This window comes from Ictalurus punctatus, chromosome 27, assembly GCF_001660625.3.
Source record: "Ictalurus punctatus breed USDA103 chromosome 27, Coco_2.0, whole genome shotgun sequence".
Lineage (NCBI taxonomy): Eukaryota > Metazoa > Chordata > Actinopteri > Siluriformes > Ictaluridae > Ictalurus > Ictalurus punctatus.
This window is the reverse complement of record NC_030442.2, coordinates 5,251,704-5,278,851: the sequence shown is the minus strand read 5'-3', so window position 1 is coordinate 5,278,851 and position 27,148 is coordinate 5,251,704. Positions and strand designations below refer to the sequence as shown.

The 27,148-nt window shown below is 48.3% G+C and overlaps 1 protein-coding gene across 1 annotated transcript; it reads right to left on the bottom strand.

The window, feature by feature from the left end:
- Window positions 1-586: 586 nt before the first annotated feature.
- LOC108259528 (syntaxin-10) lies at window positions 587-26,499 on the bottom strand. The gene is made up of 8 exons (XM_017459106.3): window positions 26,360-26,499; window positions 25,460-25,629; window positions 24,872-24,966; window positions 2,775-2,837; window positions 1,763-1,855; window positions 1,533-1,639; window positions 1,324-1,418; window positions 587-1,176 (listed from the first exon to the last, which is right to left on the bottom strand). Exons 1-8 carry the CDS (start codon window positions 26,386-26,388, stop codon window positions 1,100-1,102), a joined length of 729 nt encoding a protein of 242 aa, XP_017314595.1. The 5' UTR covers window positions 26,389-26,499; the 3' UTR covers window positions 587-1,099.
- Window positions 26,500-27,148: the final 649 nt, after the last annotated feature.

Here is a 27,148-nt window from a genome sequence, read left to right as displayed (position 1 = left end):
ATAGAGAGAGAATAAAGAGAGAGAATAGAGAGAGAATAAAGAGAGAGAATAGAGAGAGAGAATAGAGAGAGAACAGAAGTTACTTACATTATAGCAGCTATAAACACTCGTTCCCTCACCAGAGGGATGGTGAGGGATGGTGAGGGATGGTGAGGGATGGTGAGGGATGGTGAGGGTGTTTATAGCCGTGTTTATAGCTGCTATAATGTAAGTAACTTCTGTGTGGAGAAATAACGTTAAATAAACGTTAAATAAACATTTTAAAAATGTTAAAACATCTAACAGAAAACCTCACCATATTAACAATTAAATGTTTTATTGTAAAACAATTTGCTTTTAATCTGTTTATTATTAGGCTTAGATTATCATAATCAATACAATGTCTGTTACAGTAAAAATAAATTCACTTCATTTGGGTGTGATGTCATCAACACCAAATTCCAGCAAACCCTGTGTACACCTTCCCGTGTTCCTGGTGTTCTGTGTGTGTGTGTGTGAGTGTGTGTGTGTGTGTGTGTGCGCGTGTGAGAGAGAGTGAGTGAGTGTGTGTGTGTAATATAATACTATAACTAAAGACATACCAGTGTCCTGTAGCAGACCTCTCATTCATTTATTCATTTATGTAACTGTTTACAGGTTTTATTTGTTCAGATTTTCTCTTTATCACTTTTGTGTTGTACTTTTGCCGTTAAACAAAATATAAACAAGGCACTGTTTATAATGACAGTCGACAAAGTCTTTAATACAATATCCTGATATCACAAACTGTGATAAAGTGTCAAATGTCATATTATTATTATTTTATAAAAGTTTCTTATCTATACACAACCATCAGTAACTGTTCAGTTTCATCACCACTACAGTGTAAAAATATTAACAGTAAAAACACCCACAATCTCACACACACGTGCACGAACACGCGCACACACACACATACACATACAGATGGACACAGAGAGAGAGAGAGAGAGAGAGAGAGAGAGAGAGAGAGAGAGAGACACAGAGAGAGATTAACAGTCTGCTGGGTGGAGGAGAGCACACCTGTCTCTCTCCCTCTCGGTCTCCCAGTCCCTTGGCCGGATGGACAGATCTGTCTCTCTCACAGAGTGAAGAAGAGGATGAGGACGATGATGAGGATGATGAGGAGAGCACCTATAGCACACCATTGTCTCCGGCCTACACACACACACATACATACATCAAAGATAAACACTGAGGACAGCAAGATGTCAACAATCCACACTATATAGTGTGTGTGTATAGCTGATAGTTCAGGAGCAGATCCGTATTATAGTGTGTGTGTGTGTTTTTGCATGTACTTACTGCTGGTCATGTGCGAAACTTTTTCCAGTTTTTTCAACACTGAATCCATTCTGGAACCCGTCTGCTCCATCTCCTCACTGAACTCCTCCAGCATACTACACACACACACACACACACACACATGTCTCAAGGACAGGAAGCAGAACAACTGTGTGCGTGTGTGTGCGTGTGTGTGCGTGTATGTGTGTGTGTGTGTGTGTAGGTCTTACACGGCCTGCTCGTTCAGTTCATCTCCAATCCTATCACTCATGTCCTTTAGAACACGGATACTTCCGGAAACCAGCTCCAACTGCTCATCCTGCTCCTGAACTATCAGCTACACACACACACACACACACACACACACACACAATAATACAGATCTGCTTCTGAACCATCAGCTACACACACACACACACACACACACACACACACACACTATAATAAACAGGTTGTGTACCTGCTGCTGCTCCTGTTGTTCCTGAATGTACCTCGAATTTGCTGATACCAGGTGAGGATCCAAACCTGCATTCCGCTGTGTGTCCAACAGAGCCTACACACACAAACACACACACAAACAAGTATTTGTATATGATGATGCACACTGCCACCTCAACAAAGGACTTCATCAGGGGGAAAAGTGGAAGGTTTTAGACGGCCAAGTCAATCACCAGACCTTAACCCAATAGAGCAGCATTCCACATCCTGAAGAGGAGAAACCCCCCGAAATAAACAACTACTGAAAGAAGCTGCAGTAAAATCCTGGAGAAGCTTCACAGAAGAAGAAACCAACAGTTTGGGGTCAGTGAGTCACATCATTGATGCAGTTACTGCAAGTAAGGGATACGCAACCAAATATTAAGTGTTATTTACTTTCATTTACTTCAAGACTGATCTGTTCCTATACTTTTGCCCACCAAAAATTGGGTGGTCTAATACAAAAGGTTCTGTTTTATGTTGTTTAACTTGTCTAGATGTAAATATCAGGAAGCAAAAGCTGAAATCCTAAACTTTTGTCTCATCTCCATCTTTTAATCTCAAACCCAAATGTCTCCTGTGTAAAGCACACACACATGAATTGGCCTTTCTGTTCCAATAGTTTCGGAGGGGACCGTATGTATAGTGTGTGTGTGTGTGTGTGTGTATACCTGTAAAGTTGTGTGATAGGCTTGTGTTTTTAATTTAAAAACATAATCTGAACCTGTCACATCTCATCCCTCCATCCACTTATTATTTCCTGCGACTGATCCCTCGCTTTAATACACAACAAACTCCACTCTCACCCTCTCTACCCGTCAGTGCTGCTGCATGTTAATATTTTTTATTATTATTATTATTATTATTATCCTAGTGGATTATTCCTGACCTCTGATTCAGTTACAGTGGATGCTGGTGACCTTTGACCCCAGTTACAAACCAGGTAGGATGTGAGAAAATCAGTTGATGAGAAATACTAATATTAAATGACTCACCTGTCTGTTCTTCTTCTCAGCCTGAGCAACAGCAGAGGGACTGGAGAGCTGCTGCTTCATCTCCTAGACACACACACACACACACACCATCAGGGTTTGAACAATAAAACAGGATGAGAGATGATGATCTACACTATGAGTGAGTTTGAGGTTTAAATTAAGACACTAAACTGAGAGAAAACTGAACTACTGATACTGAAATATGTAAATGAGGCACCTACATGTGCAGTGATTGGCCAGTACTGATGTAGTAGTGTAACTGGTCAAGGTGCCCCGTGTGTGTGTGTGCGCACGCACCTGTACAGCAGTGTGTGTTTCTGTACAGCAGTGTGTGTGTGTGTGTGTGTGTGTACCTGTACAGCAGTGTGTGTGTTTCTGTACAGCAGTGTGTGTGTGTGTGTACCTGTACAGCAGTGTGTGTGTGTGTGTACCTGTACAGCAGTGTGTGTGTGTGTGTACCTGTACAGCAGTGTGTGTGTGTGTACCTGTACAGCAGTGTGTGTGTGTGTGTGTACCTGTACAGCAGTGTGTGTGTGTGTGTGTACCTGTACAGCAGTGTGTGTGTGTGTGTACCTGTACAGCAGTGTGTGTGTGTGTGTACCTGTACAGCAGTGTGTGTGTGTGTACCTGTACAGCAGTGTGTGTGTGTGTGTGTACCTGTACAGCAGTGTGTGTGTGTGTGTACCTGTACAGCAGTGTGTGTGTGTGTGTGTGTGTGTGTGTACCTGTACAGCAGTGTGTGTGTGTGTGTGTACCTGTACAGCAGTGTGTGTGTGTGTGTGTGTGTGTACCTGTACAGCAGTGTGTGTGTGTGTGTGTACCTGTACAGCAGTGTGTGTGTGTGTGTGTACCTGTACAGCAGTGTGTGTGTGTACCTGTACAGCAGTGTGTGTGTGTGTGTGTGTGTACCTGTACAGCAGTGTGTGTGTGTGTGTGTGTACCTGTACAGCAGTGTGTGTGTGTGTGTGTGTACCTGTACAGCAGTGTGTGTGTGTGTACCTGTACAGCAGTGTGTGTGTGTACCTGTACAGCAGTGTGTGTGTGTGGGTGTGTGTGTGTGTGTACCTGTACAGCAGTGTGTGTACCTGTACAGCAGTGTGTGTGTGTACCTGTACAGCAGTGTGTGTGTGTGTACCTGTACAGCAGTGTGTGTGTGTGTGTACCTGTACAGCAGTGTGTGTGTGTGTGTACCTGTACAGCAGTGTGTGTGTGTGTGTACCTGTACAGCAGTGTGTGTGTGTACCTGTACAGCAGTGTGTGTGTGTGTACCTGTACAGCAGTGTGTGTGTGTGTACCTGTACAGCAGTGTGTGTGTGTGTACCTGTACAGCAGTGTGTGTGTGTGTGTGTGTACCTGTACAGCAGTGTGTGTGTGTGTACCTGTACAGCAGTGTGTGTGTGTGTACCTGTACAGCAGTGTGTGTGTGTGTGTGTGTGTGTGTACCTGTACAGCAGTGTGTGTGTGTACCTGTACAGCAGTGTGTGTGTGTGTGTGTGTGTGTGTGTACCTGTACAGCAGTGTGTGTGTGTGTGTGTGTACCTGTACAGCAGTGTGTGTGTGTGTGTGTGTACCTGTACAGCAGTGTGTGTGTGTGTGTGTGTGTGTGTGTGTACCTGTACAGCAGTGTGTGTGTGTGTGTGTGTGTACCTGTACAGCAGTGTGTGTGTGTGTGTGTGTACCTGTACAGCAGTGTGTGTGTGTGTGTGTGTACCTGTACAGCAGTGTGTGTGTGTGTGTACCTGTACAGCAGTGTGTGTGTGTACCTGTACAGCAGTGTGTGTACCTGTACAGCAGTGTGTGTGTGTGTGTGTGTGTGTGTGTACCGGTACAGCAGTGTGTGTGTGTACCTGTACAGCAGTGTGTGTGTGTGTACCTGTACAGCAGTGTGTGTGTGTGTGTGTGTGTGTGTGTACCTGTACAGCAGTGTGTGTGTGTGTGTGTGTGTGTGTGTACCTGTACAGCAGTGTGTGTGTGTACCTGTACAGCAGTGTGTGTGTGTGTGTACCTGTACAGCAGTGTGTGTGTGTGTACCTGTACAGCAGTGTGTGTGTGTGTGTACCTGTACAGCAGTGTGTGTGTGTGTGTACCTGTACAGCAGTGTGTGTGTGTGTGTACCTGTACAGCAGTGTGTGTGTGTACCTGTACAGCAGTGTGTGTGTGTGTACCTGTACAGCAGTGTGTGTGTGTGTACCTGTACAGCAGTGTGTGTGTGTGTGTGTACCTGTACAGCAGTGTGTGTGTGTGTGTACCTGTACAGCAGTGTGTGTGTGTGTACCTGTACAGCAGTGTGTGTGTGTGTGTGTGTGTACCTGTACAGCAGTGTGTGTGTGTACCTGTACAGCAGTGTGTGTGTGTGTGTGTGTGTGTGTGTGTACCTGTACAGCAGTGTGTGTGTGTGTGTGTGTACCTGTACAGCAGTGTGTGTGTGTGTGTGTGTACCTGTACAGCAGTGTGTGTGTGTGTGTGTGTGTGTGTGTGTGTACCTGTACAGCAGTGTGTGTGTGTGTGTGTGTACCTGTACAGCAGTGTGTGTGTGTGTGTGTGTACCTGTACAGCAGTGTGTGTGTGTGTGTGTGTACCTGTACAGCAGTGTGTGTGTGTGTGTGTGTACCTGTACAGCAGTGTGTGTGTGTGTACCTGTACAGCAGTGTGTGTGTGTGTGTGTGTACCTGTACAGCAGTGTGTGTGTGTGTGTGTACCTGTACAGCAGTGTGTGTGTGTGTGTGTACCTGTACAGCAGTGTGTGTGTGTGTGTGTGTACCTGTACAGCAGTGTGTGTGTGTGTGTGTGTACCTGTACAGCAGTGTGTGTGTGTGTGTGTGTGTGTACCTGTACAGCAGTGTGTGTGTGTGTGTGTGTGTACCTGTACAGCAGTGTGTGTGTGTGTGTGTACCTGTACAGCAGTGTGTGTGTGTGTGTGTGTGTGTGTGTACCTGTACAGCAGTGTGTGTGTGTGTACCTGTACAGCAGTGTGTGTGTGTGTGTGTGTACCTGTACAGCAGTGTGTGTGTGTGTGTGTGTGTACCTGTACAGCAGTGTGTGTGTGTGTGTGTGTACCTGTACAGCAGTGTGTGTGTGTGTGTGTGTACCTGTACAGCAGTGTGTGTGTGTGTGTGTGTACCTGTACAGCAGTGTGTGTGTGTACCTGTACAGCAGTGTGTGTGTGTACCTGTACAGCAGTGTGTGTGTGTGTGTGTGTGTGTGTGTACCTGTACAGCAGTGTGTGTGTGTGTACCTGTACAGCAGTGTGTGTGTGTGTGTGTGTACCTGTACAGCAGTGTGTGTGTGTGTGTGTGTGTACCTGTACAGCAGTGTGTGTGTGTGTGTGTGTACCTGTACAGCAGTGTGTGTGTGTGTGTGTGTACCTGTACAGCAGTGTGTGTGTGTGTGTGTGTACCTGTACAGCAGTGTGTGTGTGTACCTGTACAGCAGTGTGTGTGTGTACCTGTACAGCAGTGTGTGTGTGCACCTGTACAGCAGTGTGTGTGTGTGTACCTGTACAGCAGTGTGTGTGTGTACCTGTACAGCAGTGTGTGTGTGTGCACCTGTACAGCAGTGTGTGTGTGTGCACCTGTACAGCAGTGTGTGTGTGTACCTGTACAGCAGTGTGTGTGTGTACCTGTACAGCAGTGTGTGTGTGTACCTGTACAGCAGTGTGTGTGTGTGTGTGTGTACCTGTACAGCAGTGTGTGTGTGTGTGTGTGTGTACCTGTACAGCAGTGTGTGTGTGTGTGTGTGTGTACCTGTACAGCAGTGTGTGTGTGTGTGTGTACCTGTACAGCAGTGTGTGTGTGTGTGTGTGTGTACCTGTACAGCAGTGTGTGTGTGTGTGTGTGTGTACCTGTACAGCAGTGTGTGTGTGTGTGTGTACCTGTACAGCAGTGTGTGTGTACCTGTACAGCAGTGTGTGTGTGTGTGTACCTGTACAGCAGTGTGTGTGTGTGTACCTGTACAGCAGTGTGTGTGTGTGTGTGTGTACCTGTACAGCAGTGTGTGTGTGTGTGTGTGTACCTGTACAGCAGTGTGTGTGTGTGTACCTGTACAGCAGTGTGTGTGTGTGTGTGTGTGTACCTGTACAGCAGTGTGTGTGTGTACCTGTACAGCAGTGTGTGTGTGTGTGTGTGTGTACCTGTACAGCAGTGTGTGTGTGTGTGTGTGTGTACCTGTACAGCAGTGTGTGTGTGTGTGTGTGTGTACCTGTACAGCAGTGTGTGTGTGTGTGTGTGTACCTGTACAGCAGTGTGTGTGTGTGTGTGTGTACCTGTACAGCAGTGTGTGTGTGTGTACCTGTACAGCAGTGTGTGTGTGTGTGTGTGTGTGTACCTGTACAGCAGTGTGTGTGTGTACCTGTACAGCAGTGTGTGTGTGTGTGTGTGTGTACCTGTACAGCAGTGTGTGTGTGTGTGTGTGTGTACCTGTACAGCAGTGTGTGTGTGTGTGTGTGTGTACCTGTACAGCAGTGTGTGTGTGTGTGTGTGTACCTGTACAGCAGTGTGTGTGTGTGTGTGTGTACCTGTACAGCAGTGTGTGTGTACCTGTACAGCAGTGTGTGTGTGTGTGTGTGTACCTGTACAGCAGTGTGTGTGTACCTGTACAGCAGTGTGTGTGTGTGTGTACCTGTACAGCAGTGTGTGTGTGTGTGTGTGTACCTGTACAGCAGTGTGTGTGTGTACCTGTACAGCAGTGTGTGTGTGTGTGTGTGTACCTGTACAGCAGTGTGTGTGTGTGTGTGTGTGTACCTGTACAGCAGTGTGTGTGTGTGTGTGTGTGTACCTGTACAGCAGTGTGTGTGTGTGTGTGTGTGTACCTGTACAGCAGTGTGTGTGTGTGTGTGTGTGTACCTGTACAGCAGTGTGTGTGTGTGTGTGTGTGTACCTGTACAGCAGTGTGTGTGTGTACCTGTACAGCAGTGTGTGTGTGTGTGTGTGTACCTGTACAGCAGTGTGTGTGTGTGTGTGTGTACCTGTACAGCAGTGTGTGTGTGTGTGTGTGTGTACCTGTACAGCAGTGTGTGTGTGTGTGTGTGTGTACCTGTACAGCAGTGTGTGTGTGTGTGTGTACCTGTACAGCAGTGTGTGTGTGTACCTGTACAGCAGTGTGTGTGTGTGTGTGTACCTGTACAGCAGTGTGTGTGTGTGTGTGTGTGTACCTGTACAGCAGTGTGTGTGTGTGTGTACCTGTACAGCAGTGTGTGTGTGTGTGTGTACCTGTACAGCAGTGTGTGTGTGTGTGTGTACCTGTACAGCAGTGTGTGTGTGTGTGTACCTGTACAGCAGTGTGTGTGTGTGTGTACCTGTACAGCAGTGTGTGTGTGTGTGTACCTGTACAGCAGTGTGTGTGTGTGTACCTGTACAGCAGTGTGTGTGTGTGTGTACCTGTACAGCAGTGTGTGTGTGTGTGTGTACCTGTACAGCAGTATGTGTGTGTGTGTGTGTGTACCTGTACAGCAGTGTGTGTGTGTGTGTGTGTGTGTACCTGTACAGCAGTGTGTGTGTGTGTACCTGTACAGCAGTGTGTGTGTGTGTACCTGTACAGCAGTGTGTGTGTGTGTGTGTACCTGTACAGCAGTGTGTGTGTGTGTACCTGTACAGCAGTGTGTGTGTGTGTACCTGTACAGCAGTGTGTGTGTGTGTACCTGTACAGCAGTGTGTGTGTGTGTACCTGTACAGCAGTGTGTGTGTGTGTACCTGTACAGCAGTGTGTGTGTGTGTGTGTACCTGTACAGCAGTGTGTGTGTGTGTGTGTGTGTGTACCTGTACAGCAGTGTGTGTGTGTGTACCTGTACAGCAGTGTGTGTGTGTGTACCTGTACAGCAGTGTGTGTGTGTGTGTGTACCTGTACAGCAGTGTGTGTGTGTGTGTGTACCTGTACAGCAGTGTGTGTGTGTGTGTGTACCTGTACAGCAGTATGTGTGTGTGTGTGTGTGTACCTGTACAGCAGTGTGTGTGTGTGTGTGTGTACCTGTACAGCAGTGTGTGTGTACCTGTACAGCAGTGTGTGTGTGTGTGTGTACCTGTACAGCAGTGTGTGTGTGTGTGTGTGTGTGTGTACCTGTACAGCAGTGTGTGTGTGTGTGTGTGTACCTGTACAGCAGTGTGTGTGTGTGTGTGTGTGTGTGTACCTGTACAGCAGTGTGTGTGTGTGTGTGTGTGTGTGTGTACCTGTACAGCAGTGTGTGTGTGTACCTGTACAGCAGTGTGTGTGTGTGTGTACCTGTACAGCAGTGTGTGTGTGTGTACCTGTACAGCAGTGTGTGTGTGTGTACCTGTACAGCAGTGTGTGTGTGTGTGTGTACCTGTACAGCAGTGTGTGTGTGTGTGTGTACCTGTACAGCAGTGTGTGTGTGTGTGTGTGTGTGTGTGTACCTGTACAGCAGTGTGTGTGTGTGTACCTGTACAGCAGTGTGTGTGTGTGTACCTGTACAGCAGTGTGTGTGTGTGTACCTGTACAGCAGTGTGTGTGTGTGTACCTGTACAGCAGTGTGTGTGTGTGTGTGTGTACCTGTACAGCAGTGTGTGTGTGTGTGTGTACCTGTACAGCAGTGTGTGTGTGTGTGTGTACCTGTACAGCAGTGTGTGTGTGTGTGTGTGTGTGTACCTGTACAGCAGTGTGTGTGTGTGTGTGTGTACCTGTACAGCAGTGTGTGTGTACCTGTACAGCAGTGTGTGTGTGTGTGTACCTGTACAGCAGTGTGTGTGTGTGTGTGTGTGTGTGTGTGTACCTGTACAGCAGTGTGTGTGTGTACCTGTACAGCAGTGTGTGTGTGTACCTGTACAGCAGTGTGTGTGTGTGTGTACCTGTACAGCAGTGTGTGTGTGTACCTGTACAGCAGTGTGTGTGTGTGTGTGTACCTGTACAGCAGTGTGTGTGTGTACCTGTACAGCAGTGTGTGTGTGTACCTGTACAGCAGTGTGTGTGTACCTGTACAGCAGTGTGTGTGTGTGTGTACCTGTACAGCAGTGTGTGTGTGTACCTGTACAGCAGTGTGTGTGTGTACCTGTACAGCAGTGTGTGTGTGTACCTGTACAGCAGTGTGTGTGTGTACCTGTACAGCAGTGTGTGTGTGTGTACCTGTACAGCAGTGTGTGTGTGTGTGTGTACCTGTACAGCAGTGTGTGTGTGTGTGTTGTGTGTGTACCTGTACAGCAGTGTGTGTGTGTGTACCTGTACAGCAGTGTGTGTGTGTACCTGTACAGCAGTGTGTGTGTGTACCTGTACAGCAGTGTGTGTGTGTGTACCTGTACAGCAGTGTGTGTGTGTGTGTGTGTGTGTGTGTGTACCTGTACAGCAGTATGTGTGTGTGTGTGTGTGTACCTGTACAGCAGTGTGTGTGTGTGTGTACCTGTACAGCAGTGTGTGTGTGTGTGTACCTGTACAGCAGTGTGTGTGTGTGTGTACCTGTACAGCAGTGTGTGTGTGTGTGTACCTGTACAGCAGTGTGTGTGTGTGTGTACCTGTACAGCAGTGTGTGTGTGTGTGTACCTGTACAGCAGTGTGTGTGTGTGTGTACCTGTACAGCAGTGTGTGTGTGTGTGTACCTGTACAGCAGTGTGTGTGTGTGTGTACCTGTACAGCAGTGTGTGTGTGTGTGTACCTGTACAGCAGTGTGTGTGTGTGTACCTGTACAGCAGTGTGTGTGTGTGTACCTGTACAGCAGTGTGTGTGTGTGTGTACCTGTACAGCAGTGTGTGTGTGTGTACCTGTACAGCAGTGTGTGTGTGTGTGTACCTGTACAGCAGTGTGTGTGTGTGTACCTGTACAGCAGTGTGTGTGTGTGTGTGTGTGTGTGTGTGTACCTGTACAGCAGTGTGTGTGTGTGTACCTGTACAGCAGTGTGTGTGTGTGTACCTGTACAGCAGTGTGTGTGTGTGTGTGTGTGTGTGTGTGTACCTGTACAGCAGTATGTGTGTGTGTGTGTGTGTACCTGTACAGCAGTGTGTGTGTGTGTACCTGTACAGCAGTGTGTGTGTGTGTGTACCTGTACAGCAGTGTGTGTGTGTGTGTGTACCTGTACAGCAGTGTGTGTGTGTGTACCTGTACAGCAGTGTGTGTGTGTGTGTGTACCTGTACAGCAGTGTGTGTGTGTGTGTGTGTGTGTGTGTGTGTACCTGTACAGCAGTGTGTGTGTGTGTACCTGTACAGCAGTGTGTGTGTGTGTACCTGTACAGCAGTGTGTGTGTGTGTGTGTACCTGTACAGCAGTGTGTGTGTGTGTGTGTGTGTACCTGTACAGCAGTGTGTGTGTGTGTGTGTGTGTGTACCTGTACAGCAGTGTGTGTGTGTGTGTGTGTGTGTACCTGTACAGCAGTGTGTGTGTGTGTGTGTGTGTACCTGTACAGCAGTGTGTGTGTGTGTACCTGTACAGCAGTGTGTGTGTGTGTGTGTGTACCTGTACAGCAGTGTGTGTGTGTGTACCTGTACAGCAGTGTGTGTGTGTGTACCTGTACAGCAGTGTGTGTGTGTGTGTACCTGTACAGCAGTGTGTGTGTGTGTCTGTACAGCAGTGTGTGTGTGTGTGTCTGTACAGCAGTGTGTGTGTGTGTGTGTACCTGTACAGCAGTGTGTGTGTGTGTACCTGTACAGCAGTGTGTGTGTGTGTGTACCTGTACAGCAGTGTGTGTGTGTGTGTGTGTGTGTGTGTGTCTGTACAGCAGTGTGTGTATGAGAGTGCCTGTACAGCAGTGTGTGTGTGTACCTGTACAGCAGTGTGTGTGTGTGTGTGTGCCTGTACAGCAGTGTGTGTGTGTGTGTGTGTGTCTGTACAGCAGTGTGTGTGTGTGTGTGTCTGTACAGCAGTGTGTGTGTGTGTGTCTGTACAGCAGTGTGTGTGTGTGTGTGTGTACCTGTACAGCAGTGTGTGTGTGTGTCTGTACAGCAGTGTGTGTGTGTGTGTGTGTGTGTGTACCTGTACAGCAGTGTGTGTGTGTGTGTGTGTGTGTACCTGTACAGCAGTGTGTGTGTGTGTACCTGTACAGCAGTGTGTGTGTGTGTACCTGTACAGCAGTGTGTGTGTGTGTGTGTGTGTGTGTCTGTACAGCAGTGTGTGTATGAGAGTGCCTGTACAGCAGTGTGTGTGTGTGTACCTGTACAGCAGTGTGTGTGTGTGTGTGTGTACCTGTACAGCAGTGTGTGTGTGTGTACCTGTACAGCAGTGTGTGTGTACCTGTACAGCAGTGTGTGTGTGTACCTGTACAGCAGTGTGTGTGTGTACCTGTACAGCAGTGTGTGTGTGTGTACCTGTACAGCAGTGTGTGTGTGTGTACCTGTACAGCAGTGTGTGTGTGTACCTGTACAGCAGTGTGTGTGTGTGTGTACCTGTACAGCAGTGTGTGTGTACCTGTACAGCAGTGTGTGTGTGTGTGTACCTGTACAGCAGTGTGTGTGTGTGTGTGTGTGTGTACCTGTACAGCAGTGTGTGTGTGTGTGTGTGTGTGTGTACCTGTACAGCAGTGTGTGTGTGTGTGTGTGTGTACCTGTACAGCAGTGTGTGTGTGTGTACCTGTACAGCAGTGTGTGTGTGTGTGTGTGTACCTGTACAGCAGTGTGTGTGTGTGTACCTGTACAGCAGTGTGTGTGTGTGTACCTGTACAGCAGTGTGTGTGTGTGTGTGTGTACCTGTACAGCAGTGTGTGTGTGTGTCTGTACAGCAGTGTGTGTGTGTGTGTCTGTACAGCAGTGTGTGTGTGTGTGTGTACCTGTACAGCAGTGTGTGTGTGTGTACCTGTACAGCAGTGTGTGTGTGTGTGTACCTGTACAGCAGTGTGTGTGTGTGTGTGTGTGTGTGTCTGTACAGCAGTGTGTGTATGAGAGTGCCTGTACAGCAGTGTGTGTGTGTACCTGTACAGCAGTGTGTGTGTGTGTGTGTGCCTGTACAGCAGTGTGTGTGTGTGTGTGTGTGTCTGTACAGCAGTGTGTGTGTGTGTGTGTCTGTACAGCAGTGTGTGTGTGTGTGTCTGTACAGCAGTGTGTGTGTGTGTGTGTGTACCTGTACAGCAGTGTGTGTGTGTGTCTGTACAGCAGTGTGTGTGTGTGTGTGTGTGTGTACCTGTACAGCAGTGTGTGTGTGTGTGTGTACCTGTACAGCAGTGTGTGTGTGTGTACCTGTACAGCAGTGTGTGTGTGTGTACCTGTACAGCAGTGTGTGTGTGTGTGTGTGTGTGTGTCTGTACAGCAGTGTGTGTATGAGAGTGCCTGTACAGCAGTGTGTGTGTGTGTACCTGTACAGCAGTGTGTGTGTGTGTGTGTGTACCTGTACAGCAGTGTGTGTGTGTGTACCTAGACAGCAGTGTGTGTGTGTACCTGTACAGCAGTGTGTGTGTGTACCTGTACAGCAGTGTGTGTGTGTACCTGTACAGCAGTGTGTGTGTGTGTACCTGTACAGCAGTGTGTGTGTGTACCTGTACAGCAGTGTGTGTGTGTGTGTACCTGTACAGCAGTGTGTGTGTGTGTGTGTACCTGTACAGCAGTGTGTGTGTGTGTGTGTGTACCTGTACAGCAGTGTGTGTGTGTGTGTGTACCTGTACAGCAGTGTGTGTGTGTGTGTGTACCTGTACAGCAGTGTGTGTGTGTGTGTACCTGTACAGCAGTGTGTGTACCTGTACAGCAGTGTGTGTGTGTGTGTGTGTGTACCTGTACAGCAGTGTGTGTGTGTGTGTGTGTGTACCTGTACAGCAGTGTGTGTGTGTGTGTGTGTGTGTACCTGTACAGCAGTGTGTGTGTGTGTACCTGTACAGCAGTGTGTGTGTGTGTGTGTGTACCTGTACAGCAGTGTGTGTGTGTGTACCTGTACAGCAGTGTGTGTGTGTACCTGTACAGCAGTGTGTGTGTGTGTGTGTGTGTGTACCTGTACAGCAGTGTGTGTGTGTACCTGTACAGCAGTGTGTGTGTGTGTGTGTGTGTACCTGTACAGCAGTGTGTGTGTGTGTGTGTGTGTGTACCTGTACAGCAGTGTGTGTGTGTGTGTGTGTGTGTACCTGTACAGCAGTGTGTGTGTGTGTGTGTGTGTACCTGTACAGCAGTGTGTGTGTGTGTGTGTGTGTACCTGTACAGCAGTGTGTGTGTGTGTGTGTGTGTACCTGTACAGCAGTGTGTGTGTGTGTGTGTGTGTACCTGTACAGCAGTGTGTGTGTGTGTGTGTGTACCTGTACAGCAGTGTGTGTGTGTACCTGTACAGCAGTGTGTGTGTGTGTACCTGTACAGCAGTGTGTGTGTGTGTACCTGTACAGCAGTGTGTGTGTGTGTGTACCTGTACAGCAGTGTGTGTGTGTGTGTACCTGTACAGCAGTGTGTGTGTGTGTGTGTGTACCTGTACAGCAGTGTGTGTGTGTGTGTGTACCTGTACAGCAGTGTGTGTGTGTGTGTGTACCTGTACAGCAGTGTGTGTGTGTACCTGTACAGCAGTGTGTGTGTGTACCTGTACAGCAGTGTGTGTGTGTGTGTGTGTGTACCTGTACAGCAGTGTGTGTGTGTGTGTGTGTGTGTACCTGTACAGCAGTGTGTGTGTGTGTGTGTGTGTACCTGTACAGCAGTGTGTGTGTGTGTGTGTACCTGTACAGCAGTGTGTGTGTGTGTGTGTGTGTGTGTACCTGTACAGCAGTGTGTGTGTGTGTACCTGTACAGCAGTGTGTGTGTGTGTGTGTGTACCTGTACAGCAGTGTGTGTGTGTGTGTGTGTGTACCTGTACAGCAGTGTGTGTGTGTGTGTGTGTACCTGTACAGCAGTGTGTGTGTGTGTGTGTGTACCTGTACAGCAGTGTGTGTGTGTGTGTGTGTACCTGTACAGCAGTGTGTGTGTGTACCTGTACAGCAGTGTGTGTGTGTACCTGTACAGCAGTGTGTGTGTGTGTGTGTGTGTGTGTGTGTACCTGTACAGCAGTGTGTGTGTGTGTACCTGTACAGCAGTGTGTGTGTGTGTGTGTGTACCTGTACAGCAGTGTGTGTGTGTGTGTGTGTGTACCTGTACAGCAGTGTGTGTGTGTGTGTGTGTACCTGTACAGCAGTGTGTGTGTGTGTGTGTGTACCTGTACAGCAGTGTGTGTGTGTGTGTGTGTACCTGTACAGCAGTGTGTGTGTGTGTGTGTGTACCTGTACAGCAGTGTGTGTGTGTACCTGTACAGCAGTGTGTGTGTGTACCTGTACAGCAGTGTGTGTGTGCACCTGTACAGCAGTGTGTGTGTGTGTACCTGTACAGCAGTGTGTGTGTGTACCTGTACAGCAGTGTGTGTGTGTGCACCTGTACAGCAGTGTGTGTGTGTACCTGTACAGCAGTGTGTGTGTGTACCTGTACAGCAGTGTGTGTGTGTACCTGTACAGCAGTGTGTGTGTGTGTGTGTGTACCTGTACAGCAGTGTGTGTGTGTGTGTGTGTGTACCTGTACAGCAGTGTGTGTGTGTGTGTGTGTGTACCTGTACAGCAGTGTGTGTGTGTGTGTGTGTGTACCTGTACAGCAGTGTGTGTGTGTGTGTGTACCTGTACAGCAGTGTGTGTGTGTGTGTGTGTGTACCTGTACAGCAGTGTGTGTGTGTGTGTGTGTGTACCTGTACAGCAGTGTGTGTGTGTGTGTGTACCTGTACAGCAGTGTGTGTGTACCTGTACAGCAGTGTGTGTGTGTGTACCTGTACAGCAGTGTGTGTGTGTGTACCTGTACAGCAGTGTGTGTGTGTGTGTGTGTACCTGTACAGCAGTGTGTGTGTGTGTGTGTGTACCTGTACAGCAGTGTGTGTGTGTGTGTGTGTGTACCTGTACAGCAGTGTGTGTGTGTGTGTGTACCTGTACAGCAGTGTGTGTGTGTGTACCTGTACAGCAGTGTGTGTGTGTGTACCTGTACAGCAGTGTGTGTGTGTGTGTGTGTGTACCTGTACAGCAGTGTGTGTGTGTGTGTGTGTACCTGTACAGCAGTGTGTGTGTGTGTACCTGTACAGCAGTGTGTGTGTGTGTGTGTGTGTACCTGTACAGCAGTGTGTGTGTGTGTGTGTGTGTACCTGTACAGCAGTGTGTGTGTGTACCTGTACAGCAGTGTGTGTGTGTGTGTGTGTGTACCTGTACAGCAGTGTGTGTGTGTGTGTGTGTGTACCTGTACAGCAGTGTGTGTGTGTGTGTGTGTGTACCTGTACAGCAGTGTGTGTGTGTGTGTGTGTGTGTACCTGTACAGCAGTGTGTGTGTGTGTGTGTGTGTACCTGTACAGCAGTGTGTGTGTGTGTGTGTGTACCTGTACAGCAGTGTGTGTGTGTGTGTGTGTACCTGTACAGCAGTGTGTGTGTGTGTGTGTGTGTGTACCTGTACAGCAGTGTGTGTGTGTACCTGTACAGCAGTGTGTGTGTGTGTGTGTGTGTACCTGTACAGCAGTGTGTGTGTGTGTGTGTGTGTACCTGTACAGCAGTGTGTGTGTGTGTGTGTGTGTACCTGTACAGCAGTGTGTGTGTGTGTGTGTGTGTACCTGTACAGCAGTGTGTGTGTGTGTGTGTGTACCTGTACAGCAGTGTGTGTGTGTGTGTGTGTACCTGTACAGCAGTGTGTGTGTGTACCTGTACAGCAGTGTGTGTGTACCTGTACAGCAGTGTGTGTGTACCTGTACAGCAGTGTGTGTGTGTGTGTGTGTACCTGTACAGCAGTGTGTGTGTGTACCTGTACAGCAGTGTGTGTGTACCTGTACAGCAGTGTGTGTGTGTGTGTACCTGTACAGCAGTGTGTGTGTGTGTGTGTGTGTACCTGTACAGCAGTGTGTGTGTGTACCTGTACAGCAGTGTGTGTGTGTGTGTGTGTACCTGTACAGCAGTGTGTGTGTGTGTGTGTGTGTACCTGTACAGCAGTGTGTGTGTGTGTGTGTGTGTACCTGTACAGCAGTGTGTGTGTGTGTGTGTGTGTACCTGTACAGCAGTGTGTGTGTGTGTGTGTGTGTACCTGTACAGCAGTGTGTGTGTGTGTGTGTGTGTACCTGTACAGCAGTGTGTGTGTGTGTGTGTGTGTACCTGTACAGCAGTGTGTGTGTGTACCTGTACAGCAGTGTGTGTGTGTGTGTGTGTACCTGTACAGCAGTGTGTGTGTGTGTGTGTGTACCTGTACAGCAGTGTGTGTGTGTGTGTGTGTGTACCTGTACAGCAGTGTGTGTGTGTGTGTGTGTGTACCTGTACAGCAGTGTGTGTGTGTGTGTGTACCTGTACAGCAGTGTGTGTGTGTGTGTGTACCTGTACAGCAGTGTGTGTGTGTGTGTGTGTGTGTACCTGTACAGCAGTGTGTGTGTGTGTGTGTACCTGTACAGCAGTGTGTGTGTGTGTGTGTACCTGTACAGCAGTGTGTGTGTGTGTGTACCTGTACAGCAGTGTGTGTGTGTGTGTACCTGTACAGCAGTGTGTGTGTGTGTGTACCTGTACAGCAGTGTGTGTGTGTGTGTACCTGTACAGCAGTGTGTGTGTGTGTACCTGTACAGCAGTGTGTGTGTGTGTGTGTACCTGTACAGCAGTGTGTGTGTGTGTGTGTACCTGTACAGCAGTATGTGTGTGTGTGTGTGTGTACCTGTACAGCAGTGTGTGTGTGTGTGTGTGTGTGTACCTGTACAGCAGTGTGTGTGTGTGTACCTGTACAGCAGTGTGTGTGTGTGTACCTGTACAGCAGTGTGTGTGTGTGTGTGTACCTGTACAGCAGTGTGTGTGTGTGTACCTGTACAGCAGTGTGTGTGTGTGTACCTGTACAGCAGTGTGTGTGTGTGTACCTGTACAGCAGTGTGTGTGTGTGTACCTGTACAGCAGTGTGTGTGTGTGTACCTGTACAGCAGTGTGTGTGTGTGTGTGTACCTGTACAGCAGTGTGTGTGTGTGTGTGTGTGTGTACCTGTACAGCAGTGTGTGTGTGTGTACCTGTACAGCAGTGTGTGTGTGTGTACCTGTACAGCAGTGTGTGTGTGTGTGTGTACCTGTACAGCAGTGTGTGTGTGTGTGTGTACCTGTACAGCAGTGTGTGTGTGTGTGTGTACCTGTACAGCAGTGTGTGTGTGTGTGTGTGTACCTGTACAGCAGTGTGTGTGTGTGTGTGTGTACCTGTACAGCAGTGTGTGTGTACCTGTACAGCAGTGTGTGTGTGTGTGTGTACCTGTACAGCAGTGTGTGTGTGTGTGTGTGTGTGTGTACCTGTACAGCAGTGTGTGTGTGTGTGTGTGTACCTGTACAGCAGTGTGTGTGTGTGTGTGTGTGTGTGTACCTGTACAGCAGTGTGTGTGTGTGTGTGTGTGTGTGTGTACCTGTACAGCAGTGTGTGTGTGTACCTGTACAGCAGTGTGTGTGTGTGTGTACCTGTACAGCAGTGTGTGTGTGTGTACCTGTACAGCAGTGTGTGTGTGTGTACCTGTACAGCAGTGTGTGTGTGTGTGTGTACCTGTACAGCAGTGTGTGTGTGTGTGTGTACCTGTACAGCAGTGTGTGTGTGTGTGTGTGTGTGTGTGTGTACCTGTACAGCAGTGTGTGTGTGTGTGTGTGTGTGTGTGTACCTGTACAGCAGTGTGTGTGTGTGTGTGTGTGTGTGTGTGTGTACCTGTACAGCAGTGTGTGTGTGTGTACCTGTACAGCAGTGTGTGTGTGTGTACCTGTACAGCAGTGTGTGTGTGTGTACCTGTACAGCAGTGTGTGTGTGTGTGTGTGTACCTGTACAGCAGTGTGTGTGTGTGTGTGTACCTGTACAGCAGTGTGTGTGTGTGTGTGTACCTGTACAGCAGTGTGTGTGTGTGTGTGTGTGTGTACCTGTACAGCAGTGTGTGTGTGTGTGTGTGTACCTGTACAGCAGTGTGTTGTACCTGTACAGCAGTGTGTGTGTGTGTGTACCTGTACAGCAGTGTGTGTGTGTGTGTGTGTGTGTGTGTGTGTACCTGTACAGCAGTGTGTGTGTGTACCTGTACAGCAGTGTGTGTGTGTACCTGTACAGCAGTGTGTGTGTGTGTGTACCTGTACAGCAGTGTGTGTGTGTACCTGTACAGCAGTGTGTGTGTGTGTGTGTACCTGTACAGCAGTGTGTGTGTGTACCTGTACAGCAGTGTGTGTGTGTACCTGTACAGCAGTGTGTGTGTGTACCTGTACAGCAGTGTGTGTGTGTACCTGTACAGCAGTGTGTGTGTGTGTGTACCTGTACAGCAGTGTGTGTGTGTACCTGTACAGCAGTGTGTGTGTGTACCTGTACAGCAGTGTGTGTGTGTACCTGTACAGCAGTGTGTGTGTGTACCTGTACAGCAGTGTGTGTGTGTGTACCTGTACAGCAGTGTGTGTGTGTGTACCTGTACAGCAGTGTGTGTGTGTGTGTGTACCTGTACAGCAGTGTGTGTGTGTGTGTGTGTGTACCTGTACAGCAGTGTGTGTGTGTGTACCTGTACAGCAGTGTGTGTGTGTACCTGTACAGCAGTGTGTGTGTGTACCTGTACAGCAGTGTGTGTGTGTGTACCTGTACAGCAGTGTGTGTGTGTGTGTGTGTGTGTGTACCTGTACAGCAGTATGTGTGTGTGTGTGTGTGTACCTGTACAGCAGTGTGTGTGTGTGTACCTGTACAGCAGTGTGTGTGTGTGTGTACCTGTACAGCAGTGTGTGTGTGTGTGTACCTGTACAGCAGTGTGTGTGTGTGTGTACCTGTACAGCAGTGTGTGTGTGTGTGTACCTGTACAGCAGTGTGTGTGTGTGTGTACCTGTACAGCAGTGTGTGTGTGTGTGTACCTGTACAGCAGTGTGTGTGTGTGTGTACCTGTACAGCAGTGTGTGTGTGTGTACCTGTACAGCAGTGTGTGTGTGTGTACCTGTACAGCAGTGTGTGTGTGTGTGTACCTGTACAGCAGTGTGTGTGTGTGTACCTGTACAGCAGTGTGTGTGTGTGTGTACCTGTACAGCAGTGTGTGTGTGTGTACCTGTACAGCAGTGTGTGTGTGTGTGTGTGTGTGTGTGTACCTGTACAGCAGTGTGTGTGTGTGTACCTGTACAGCAGTGTGTGTGTGTGTACCTGTACAGCAGTGTGTGTGTGTGTGTGTGTGTGTGTGTGTGTACCTGTACAGCAGTATGTGTGTGTGTGTGTGTGTACCTGTACAGCAGTGTGTGTGTGTGTACCTGTACAGCAGTGTGTGTGTGTGTGTACCTGTACAGCAGTGTGTGTGTGTGTGTGTACCTGTACAGCAGTGTGTGTGTGTGTACCTGTACAGCAGTGTGTGTGTGTGTGTGTACCTGTACAGCAGTGTGTGTGTGTGTGTGTGTGTGTGTGTGTGTACCTGTACAGCAGTGTGTGTGTGTGTACCTGTACAGCAGTGTGTGTGTGTGTACCTGTACAGCAGTGTGTGTGTGTGTGTGTACCTGTACAGCAGTGTGTGTGTGTGTGTGTGTGTACCTGTACAGCAGTGTGTGTGTGTGTGTGTGTGTACCTGTACAGCAGTGTGTGTGTGTGTGTGTGTGTGTACCTGTACAGCAGTGTGTGTGTGTGTGTGTGTGTACCTGTACAGCAGTGTGTGTGTGTGTGTGTGTGTACCTGTACAGCAGTGTGTGTGTGTGTACCTGTACAGCAGTGTGTGTGTGTGTGTGTGTACCTGTACAGCAGTGTGTGTGTGTGTACCTGTACAGCAGTGTGTGTGTGTGTGTGTGTACCTGTACAGCAGTGTGTGTGTGTGTGTACCTGTACAGCAGTGTGTGTGTGTGTCTGTACAGCAGTGTGTGTGTGTGTGTCTGTACAGCAGTGTGTGTGTGTGTGTGTACCTGTACAGCAGTGTGTGTGTGTGTACCTGTACAGCAGTGTGTGTGTGTGTGTACCTGTACAGCAGTGTGTGTGTGTGTGTGTGTGTGTGTCTGTACAGCAGTGTGTGTATGAGAGTGCCTGTACAGCAGTGTGTGTGTGTACCTGTACAGCAGTGTGTGTGTGTGTGTGTGCCTGTACAGCAGTGTGTGTGTGTGTGTGTGTGTCTGTACAGCAGTGTGTGTGTGTGTGTGTCTGTACAGCAGTGTGTGTGTGTGTGTCTGTACAGCAGTGTGTGTGTGTGTGTGTGTACCTGTACAGCAGTGTGTGTGTGTGTCTGTACAGCAGTGTGTGTGTGTGTGTGTGTGTGTACCTGTACAGCAGTGTGTGTGTGTGTGTGTGTGTGTACCTGTACAGCAGTGTGTGTGTGTGTACCTGTACAGCAGTGTGTGTGTGTGTACCTGTACAGCAGTGTGTGTGTGTGTGTGTGTGTGTGTCTGTACAGCAGTGTGTGTATGAGAGTGCCTGTACAGCAGTGTGTGTGTGTGTACCTGTACAGCAGTGTGTGTGTGTGTGTGTGTACCTGTACAGCAGTGTGTGTGTGTGTACCTGTACAGCAGTGTGTGTGTACCTGTACAGCAGTGTGTGTGTGTACCTGTACAGCAGTGTGTGTGTGTACCTGTACAGCAGTGTGTGTGTGTGTACCTGTACAGCAGTGTGTGTGTGTACCTGTACAGCAGTGTGTGTGTGTGTGTACCTGTACAGCAGTGTGTGTGTGTGTGTACCTGTACAGCAGTGTGTGTGTGTGTGTACCTGTACAGCAGTGTGTGTGTGTGTGTACCTGTACAGCAGTGTGTGTGTGTGTGTGTGTGTGTACCTGTACAGCAGTGTGTGTGTGTGTGTGTGTGTGTGTACCTGTACAGCAGTGTGTGTGTGTGTGTGTGTGTACCTGTACAGCAGTGTGTGTGTGTGTACCTGTACAGCAGTGTGTGTGTGTGTGTGTGTACCTGTACAGCAGTGTGTGTGTGTGTACCTGTACAGCAGTGTGTGTGTGTGTACCTGTACAGCAGTGTGTGTGTGTGTGTGTGTACCTGTACAGCAGTGTGTGTGTGTGTCTGTACAGCAGTGTGTGTGTGTGTGTCTGTACAGCAGTGTGTGTGTGTGTGTGTACCTGTACAGCAGTGTGTGTGTGTGTACCTGTACAGCAGTGTGTGTGTGTGTGTACCTGTACAGCAGTGTGTGTGTGTGTGTGTGTGTGTGTCTGTACAGCAGTGTGTGTATGAGAGTGCCTGTACAGCAGTGTGTGTGTGTACCTGTACAGCAGTGTGTGTGTGTGTGTGTGCCTGTACAGCAGTGTGTGTGTGTGTGTGTGTGTCTGTACAGCAGTGTGTGTGTGTGTGTGTCTGTACAGCAGTGTGTGTGTGTGTGTCTGTACAGCAGTGTGTGTGTGTGTGTGTGTACCTGTACAGCAGTGTGTGTGTGTGTCTGTACAGCAGTGTGTGTGTGTGTGTGTGTGTGTACCTGTACAGCAGTGTGTGTGTGTGTGTGTACCTGTACAGCAGTGTGTGTGTGTGTACCTGTACAGCAGTGTGTGTGTGTGTACCTGTACAGCAGTGTGTGTGTGTGTGTGTGTGTGTGTCTGTACAGCAGTGTGTGTATGAGAGTGCCTGTACAGCAGTGTGTGTGTGTGTACCTGTACAGCAGTGTGTGTGTGTGTGTGTGTACCTGTACAGCAGTGTGTGTGTGTGTACCTGTACAGCAGTGTGTGTGTGTACCTGTACAGCAGTGTGTGTGTGTACCTGTACAGCAGTGTGTGTGTGTACCTGTACAGCAGTGTGTGTGTGTACCTGTACAGCAGTGTGTGTGTGTGTACCTGTACAGCAGTGTGTGTGTGTACCTGTACAGCAGTGTGTGTGTGTGTGTACCTGTACAGCAGTGTGTGTGTGTGTGTGTACCTGTACAGCAGTGTGTGTGTGTGTGTGTACCTGTACAGCAGTGTGTGTGTGTGTGTGTACCTGTACAGCAGTGTGTGTGTGTGTGTGTACCTGTACAGCAGTGTGTGTACCTGTACAGCAGTGTGTGTGTGTGTGTGTGTGTACCTGTACAGCAGTGTGTGTGTGTGTGTGTGTGTACCTGTACAGCAGTGTGTGTGTGTGTGTGTGTGTGTACCTGTACAGCAGTGTGTGTGTGTGTACCTGTACAGCAGTGTGTGTGTGTGTGTGTGTACCTGTACAGCAGTGTGTGTGTGTGTACCTGTACAGCAGTGTGTGTGTGTACCTGTACAGCAGTGTGTGTGTGTGTGTGTGTGTGTACCTGTACAGCAGTGTGTGTGTGTACCTGTACAGCAGTGTGTGTGTGTGTGTGTGTGTACCTGTACAGCAGTGTGTGTGTGTGTGTGTGTGTACCTGTACAGCAGTGTGTGTGTGTGTGTGTGTGTGTACCTGTACAGCAGTGTGTGTGTGTGTGTGTGTGTGTACCTGTACAGCAGTGTGTGTGTGTGTGTGTGTGTACCTGTACAGCAGTGTGTGTGTGTGTGTGTGTGTACCTGTACAGCAGTGTGTGTGTGTGTGTGTGTGTACCTGTACAGCAGTGTGTGTGTGTGTGTGTGTGTACCTGTACAGCAGTGTGTGTGTGTGTGTGTGTGTACCTGTACAGCAGTGTGTGTGTGTGTGTGTGTACCTGTACAGCAGTGTGTGTGTGTACCTGTACAGCAGTGTGTGTGTGTACCTGTACAGCAGTGTGTGTGTGTGTACCTGTACAGCAGTGTGTGTGTGTGTACCTGTACAGCAGTGTGTGTGTGTGTACCTGTACAGCAGTGTGTGTGTGTGTGTACCTGTACAGCAGTGTGTGTGTGTGTGTACCTGTACAGCAGTGTGTGTGTGTGTGTGTGTACCTGTACAGCAGTGTGTGTGTGTGTGTGTACCTGTACAGCAGTGTGTGTGTGTGTGTGTACCTGTACAGCAGTGTGTGTGTGTGTGTGTACCTGTACAGCAGTGTGTGTGTACCTGTACAGCAGTGTGTGTGTGTACCTGTACAGCAGTGTGTGTGTGTGTGTGTGTGTGTCTGTACAGCAGTGTGTGTGTGTGTGTGTGTGTGTGTGTGTCTGTACAGCAGTGTGTGTGTGTGTACCTGTACAGCAGTGTGTGTGTGTGTGTGTGTGTGTGTCTGTACAGCAGTGTGTGTGTGTGTACCTGTACAGCAGTGTGTGTGTGTACCTGTACAGCAGTGTGTGTGTGTACCTGTACAGCAGTGTGTGTGTGTGTGTGTGTGTGTACCTGTACAGCAGTATGTGTGTGTGTGTGTGTGTACCTGTACAGCAGTGTGTGTGTGTGTACCTGTACAGCAGTGTGTGTGTGTGTGTACCTGTACAGCAGTGTGTGTGTGTGTGTACCTGTACAGCAGTGTGTGTGTGTGTGTGTGTGTGTCTGTACAGCAGTGTGTGTGTGTGTACCTGTACAGCAGTGTGTGTGTGTACCTGTACAGCAGTGTGTGTGTGTACCTGTACAGCAGTGTGTGTGTGTGTGTGTGTGTACCTGTACAGCAGTATGTGTGTGTGTGTGTGTGTACCTGTACAGCAGTGTGTGTGTGTGTACCTGTACAGCAGTGTGTGTGTGTGTGTACCTGTACAGCAGTGTGTGTGTGTGTACCTGTACAGCAGTGTGTGTGTGTGTGTGTACCTGTACAGCAGTGTGTGTGTGTGTGTGTGTGTGTGTGTACCTGTACAGCAGTGTGTGTGTGTGTGTGTGTGTACCTGTACAGCAGTGTGTGTGTGTGTGTGTGTGTACCTGTACAGCAGTGTGTGTGTGTGTGTGTGTGTACCTGTACAGCAGTGTGTGTGTGTGTACCTGTACAGCAGTGTGTGTGTGTGTGTGTGTGTACCTGTACAGCAGTGTGTGTGTGTGTACCTGTACAGCAGTGTGTGTGTGTGTGTGTGTGTACCTGTACAGCAGTGTGTGTGTGTGTACCTGTACAGCAGTGTGTGTGTGTGTGTGTGTACCTGTACAGCAGTGTGTGTGTGTGTCTGTACAGCAGTGTGTGTGTGTGTGTCTGTACAGCAGTGTGTGTGTGTGTGTGTACCTGTACAACAGTGTGTGTGTGTACCTGTACAGCAGTGTGTGTGTACCTGTACAACAGTGTGTGTGTGTGTGTGTGTGTGTGTACCTGTACAGCAGTGTGTGTGTACCTGTACAACAGTGTGTGTGTGTACCTGTACAGCAGTGTGTGTGTACCTGTACAGCAGTGTGTGTGTACCTGTACAGCAGTGTGTGTGTACCTGTACAACAGTGTGTGTGTACCTGTACAACAGTGTGTGTGTACCTGTACAACAGTGTGTGTGTGTGTGTGTACATGTACAACAGTCAGTCAGTCAGAGTGTGTGTGTGTGTGTGTGTGTGTGTGTGTGTGTGTGTGTGTGTACCTGTACAGCAGTGCGTGTTTGCTCCACAAACTCTCTTCTCTCCTGCAGTTCATTTTCACACAGACGGAACTTACCGGGGTTCGACTGTACAATACCTCTCTCAGTCAAGGCTAAAATACACACACTCAACAAAGAAACACGCTCAACACACACTCAACATATAACAAATACCTCACTTCACTGTCTCTCTCTCTCTCTGTGTGGGATAACGATTTGTCTCCTGTATATCCTCTAAATCCCACTCAATGGCCTCTCTCTCTGTCTCCAGCTCTCTCTCTCCTTCTCCAGCTGTCTCTCTCTCTCTGTCTCCAGCTCTCTCTCTCCTTCTCCAGCTGTCTCTCTCTCTCTCTCTCTCTGTCTCCAGCTCTCTCTCTCCTTCTCCAGCTGTCTCTCTCTCTCTCTGTCTCCAGCTCTCTCTCTCTCCTTCTCCAGCTGTCTCTCTCTCTCTGTCTCCAGCTGTCTCTCTCTGTAGGATAACGACTGTCTCTTGTATATCATCTAAATCCCACTCAATGGCCTGTCCCTCTCTCTGTTTCCAGCTCTCTCTCCCCTTCTCCAGCTGTCTCTCTCTCCCTCTCTGTAGGATACTGATGGTCTCCTGGAGATCCTCTAAGTCCCACTCGATGGCCCGTAAACAGTTGCGCAGTTCATTTTTGCTCCAATCGAGTTCATCTCGGCTCACGGGTTCCTCCTCCTGTAGAAGCTCCACCCATCTCTCACATAGGCCCCGCCCACGGAGCACCGCCTTCTGTACCTCACTGACAGAGACAGAGTGTGTGATCATGAGCGTTCTCTACATCCCCAAAACAACACTCTTAATAGTGAGCAAAGTAAACAAACACAAAAACAAACATGTAAACATAAACATAAATATAAACATGCAAAAAACAAATATAAACAGTTAATGTACGCTGTGTGTTATTTTATAAAGTGTATACTATGTATGTGTGTGTGTGTGTGTGTGTGTGTGTACAGATATAACACACTGCACAGAGTAAACACAGGAGTGCAGCCTTCATGTTCTGCTTTAACACATGAAGCATGAGGAAGAGTCTCATCATTTATAACGACTCGGTGAGGAGGAGGCTGATGGAGTCTTTACACCTGAGACAGGTTCAGGTTCATCTAATCCCATAACGGTCACTAAACTGTAACTAAACTACAACACACACAGCTGCAGAGAGAGGTGCGTTTATATCAGGTACCATGCTGCAGACCTACATTTCTATGTTTCCCTTCACACAGTGAGAGAGAGAGAGAGAGAGAGAGAGAGAGAGAGAGAGAGAGAGAGAGAGCGCGCAACAACCCTAACCAACAGCAACTTTCACATAGTGGATTTACACACACATTAGCAGGGATGCTAATTTAGCACTGAGGTTAGCTAAATCTGCTGCAGTGTGTGTAGTTTTATTTAAATCTGTAAGTAAGAACTAAATTGAAATCCAGGAATGAAAAGAATAAACAAGTTATTAAAGTTGATATATTTACGCTTTAACGACGAAAAATGGATCATCCATAGTGCAGCTTCAGCTTCGTGAAGCCGGAAACACTGGACACCACATCACCTAGTGCTGTGAAGCCGGAAACACCACATCACCCAGCGCTTTGAAGCCGGAAACACCACATCACCCATCACGCGCAATACACACTACAAAATAAATATCGGATCTTTACACAATAAAGGTTTTATAACCTAAAGATAAATAAATAAAAATGATTCTAAATGTAATGTAATACAAATTGTGCAATATCAAAACACACACATATATATATATATATATATATATATATATATATTGAAAGTATTTCAAAAGTATAAGAGCACTGAAAACGTGGGGTTGAGATCAAAAATTGAAAATGAGATGATAAATCAGAATAAATCCTCATATTTACATCTAGTTGTGTTAAACAACTTAAAACATGGCACCTTTTACATCAGACCTTCTCAGATATTGTCTCATATTCATCTTTTTATCTCAAATCCAAATGTCTTCAGTGTATAGCATAAACAATAAAATCGGCCATGCTGTTCCAATACTTTCAGAGGGGACTGTGTGTGTGTGTAGCCTACATCAATATGGTGTTTCATTGCAGTACAGTTGTATGTGTACACATTATGCCGATGTTGCCTATACGTGTGTGTTTTCTGGATTTGTTCTGCCAGGGCCCTGTGGAGTTGGACGATAGACATGATCAGTGCACAAACTGTTTGGGACCAGAACATCTCTGAGGAGCAGTACCAGCATTGACTGCAGCATGATGTGGATAGAGATGCAC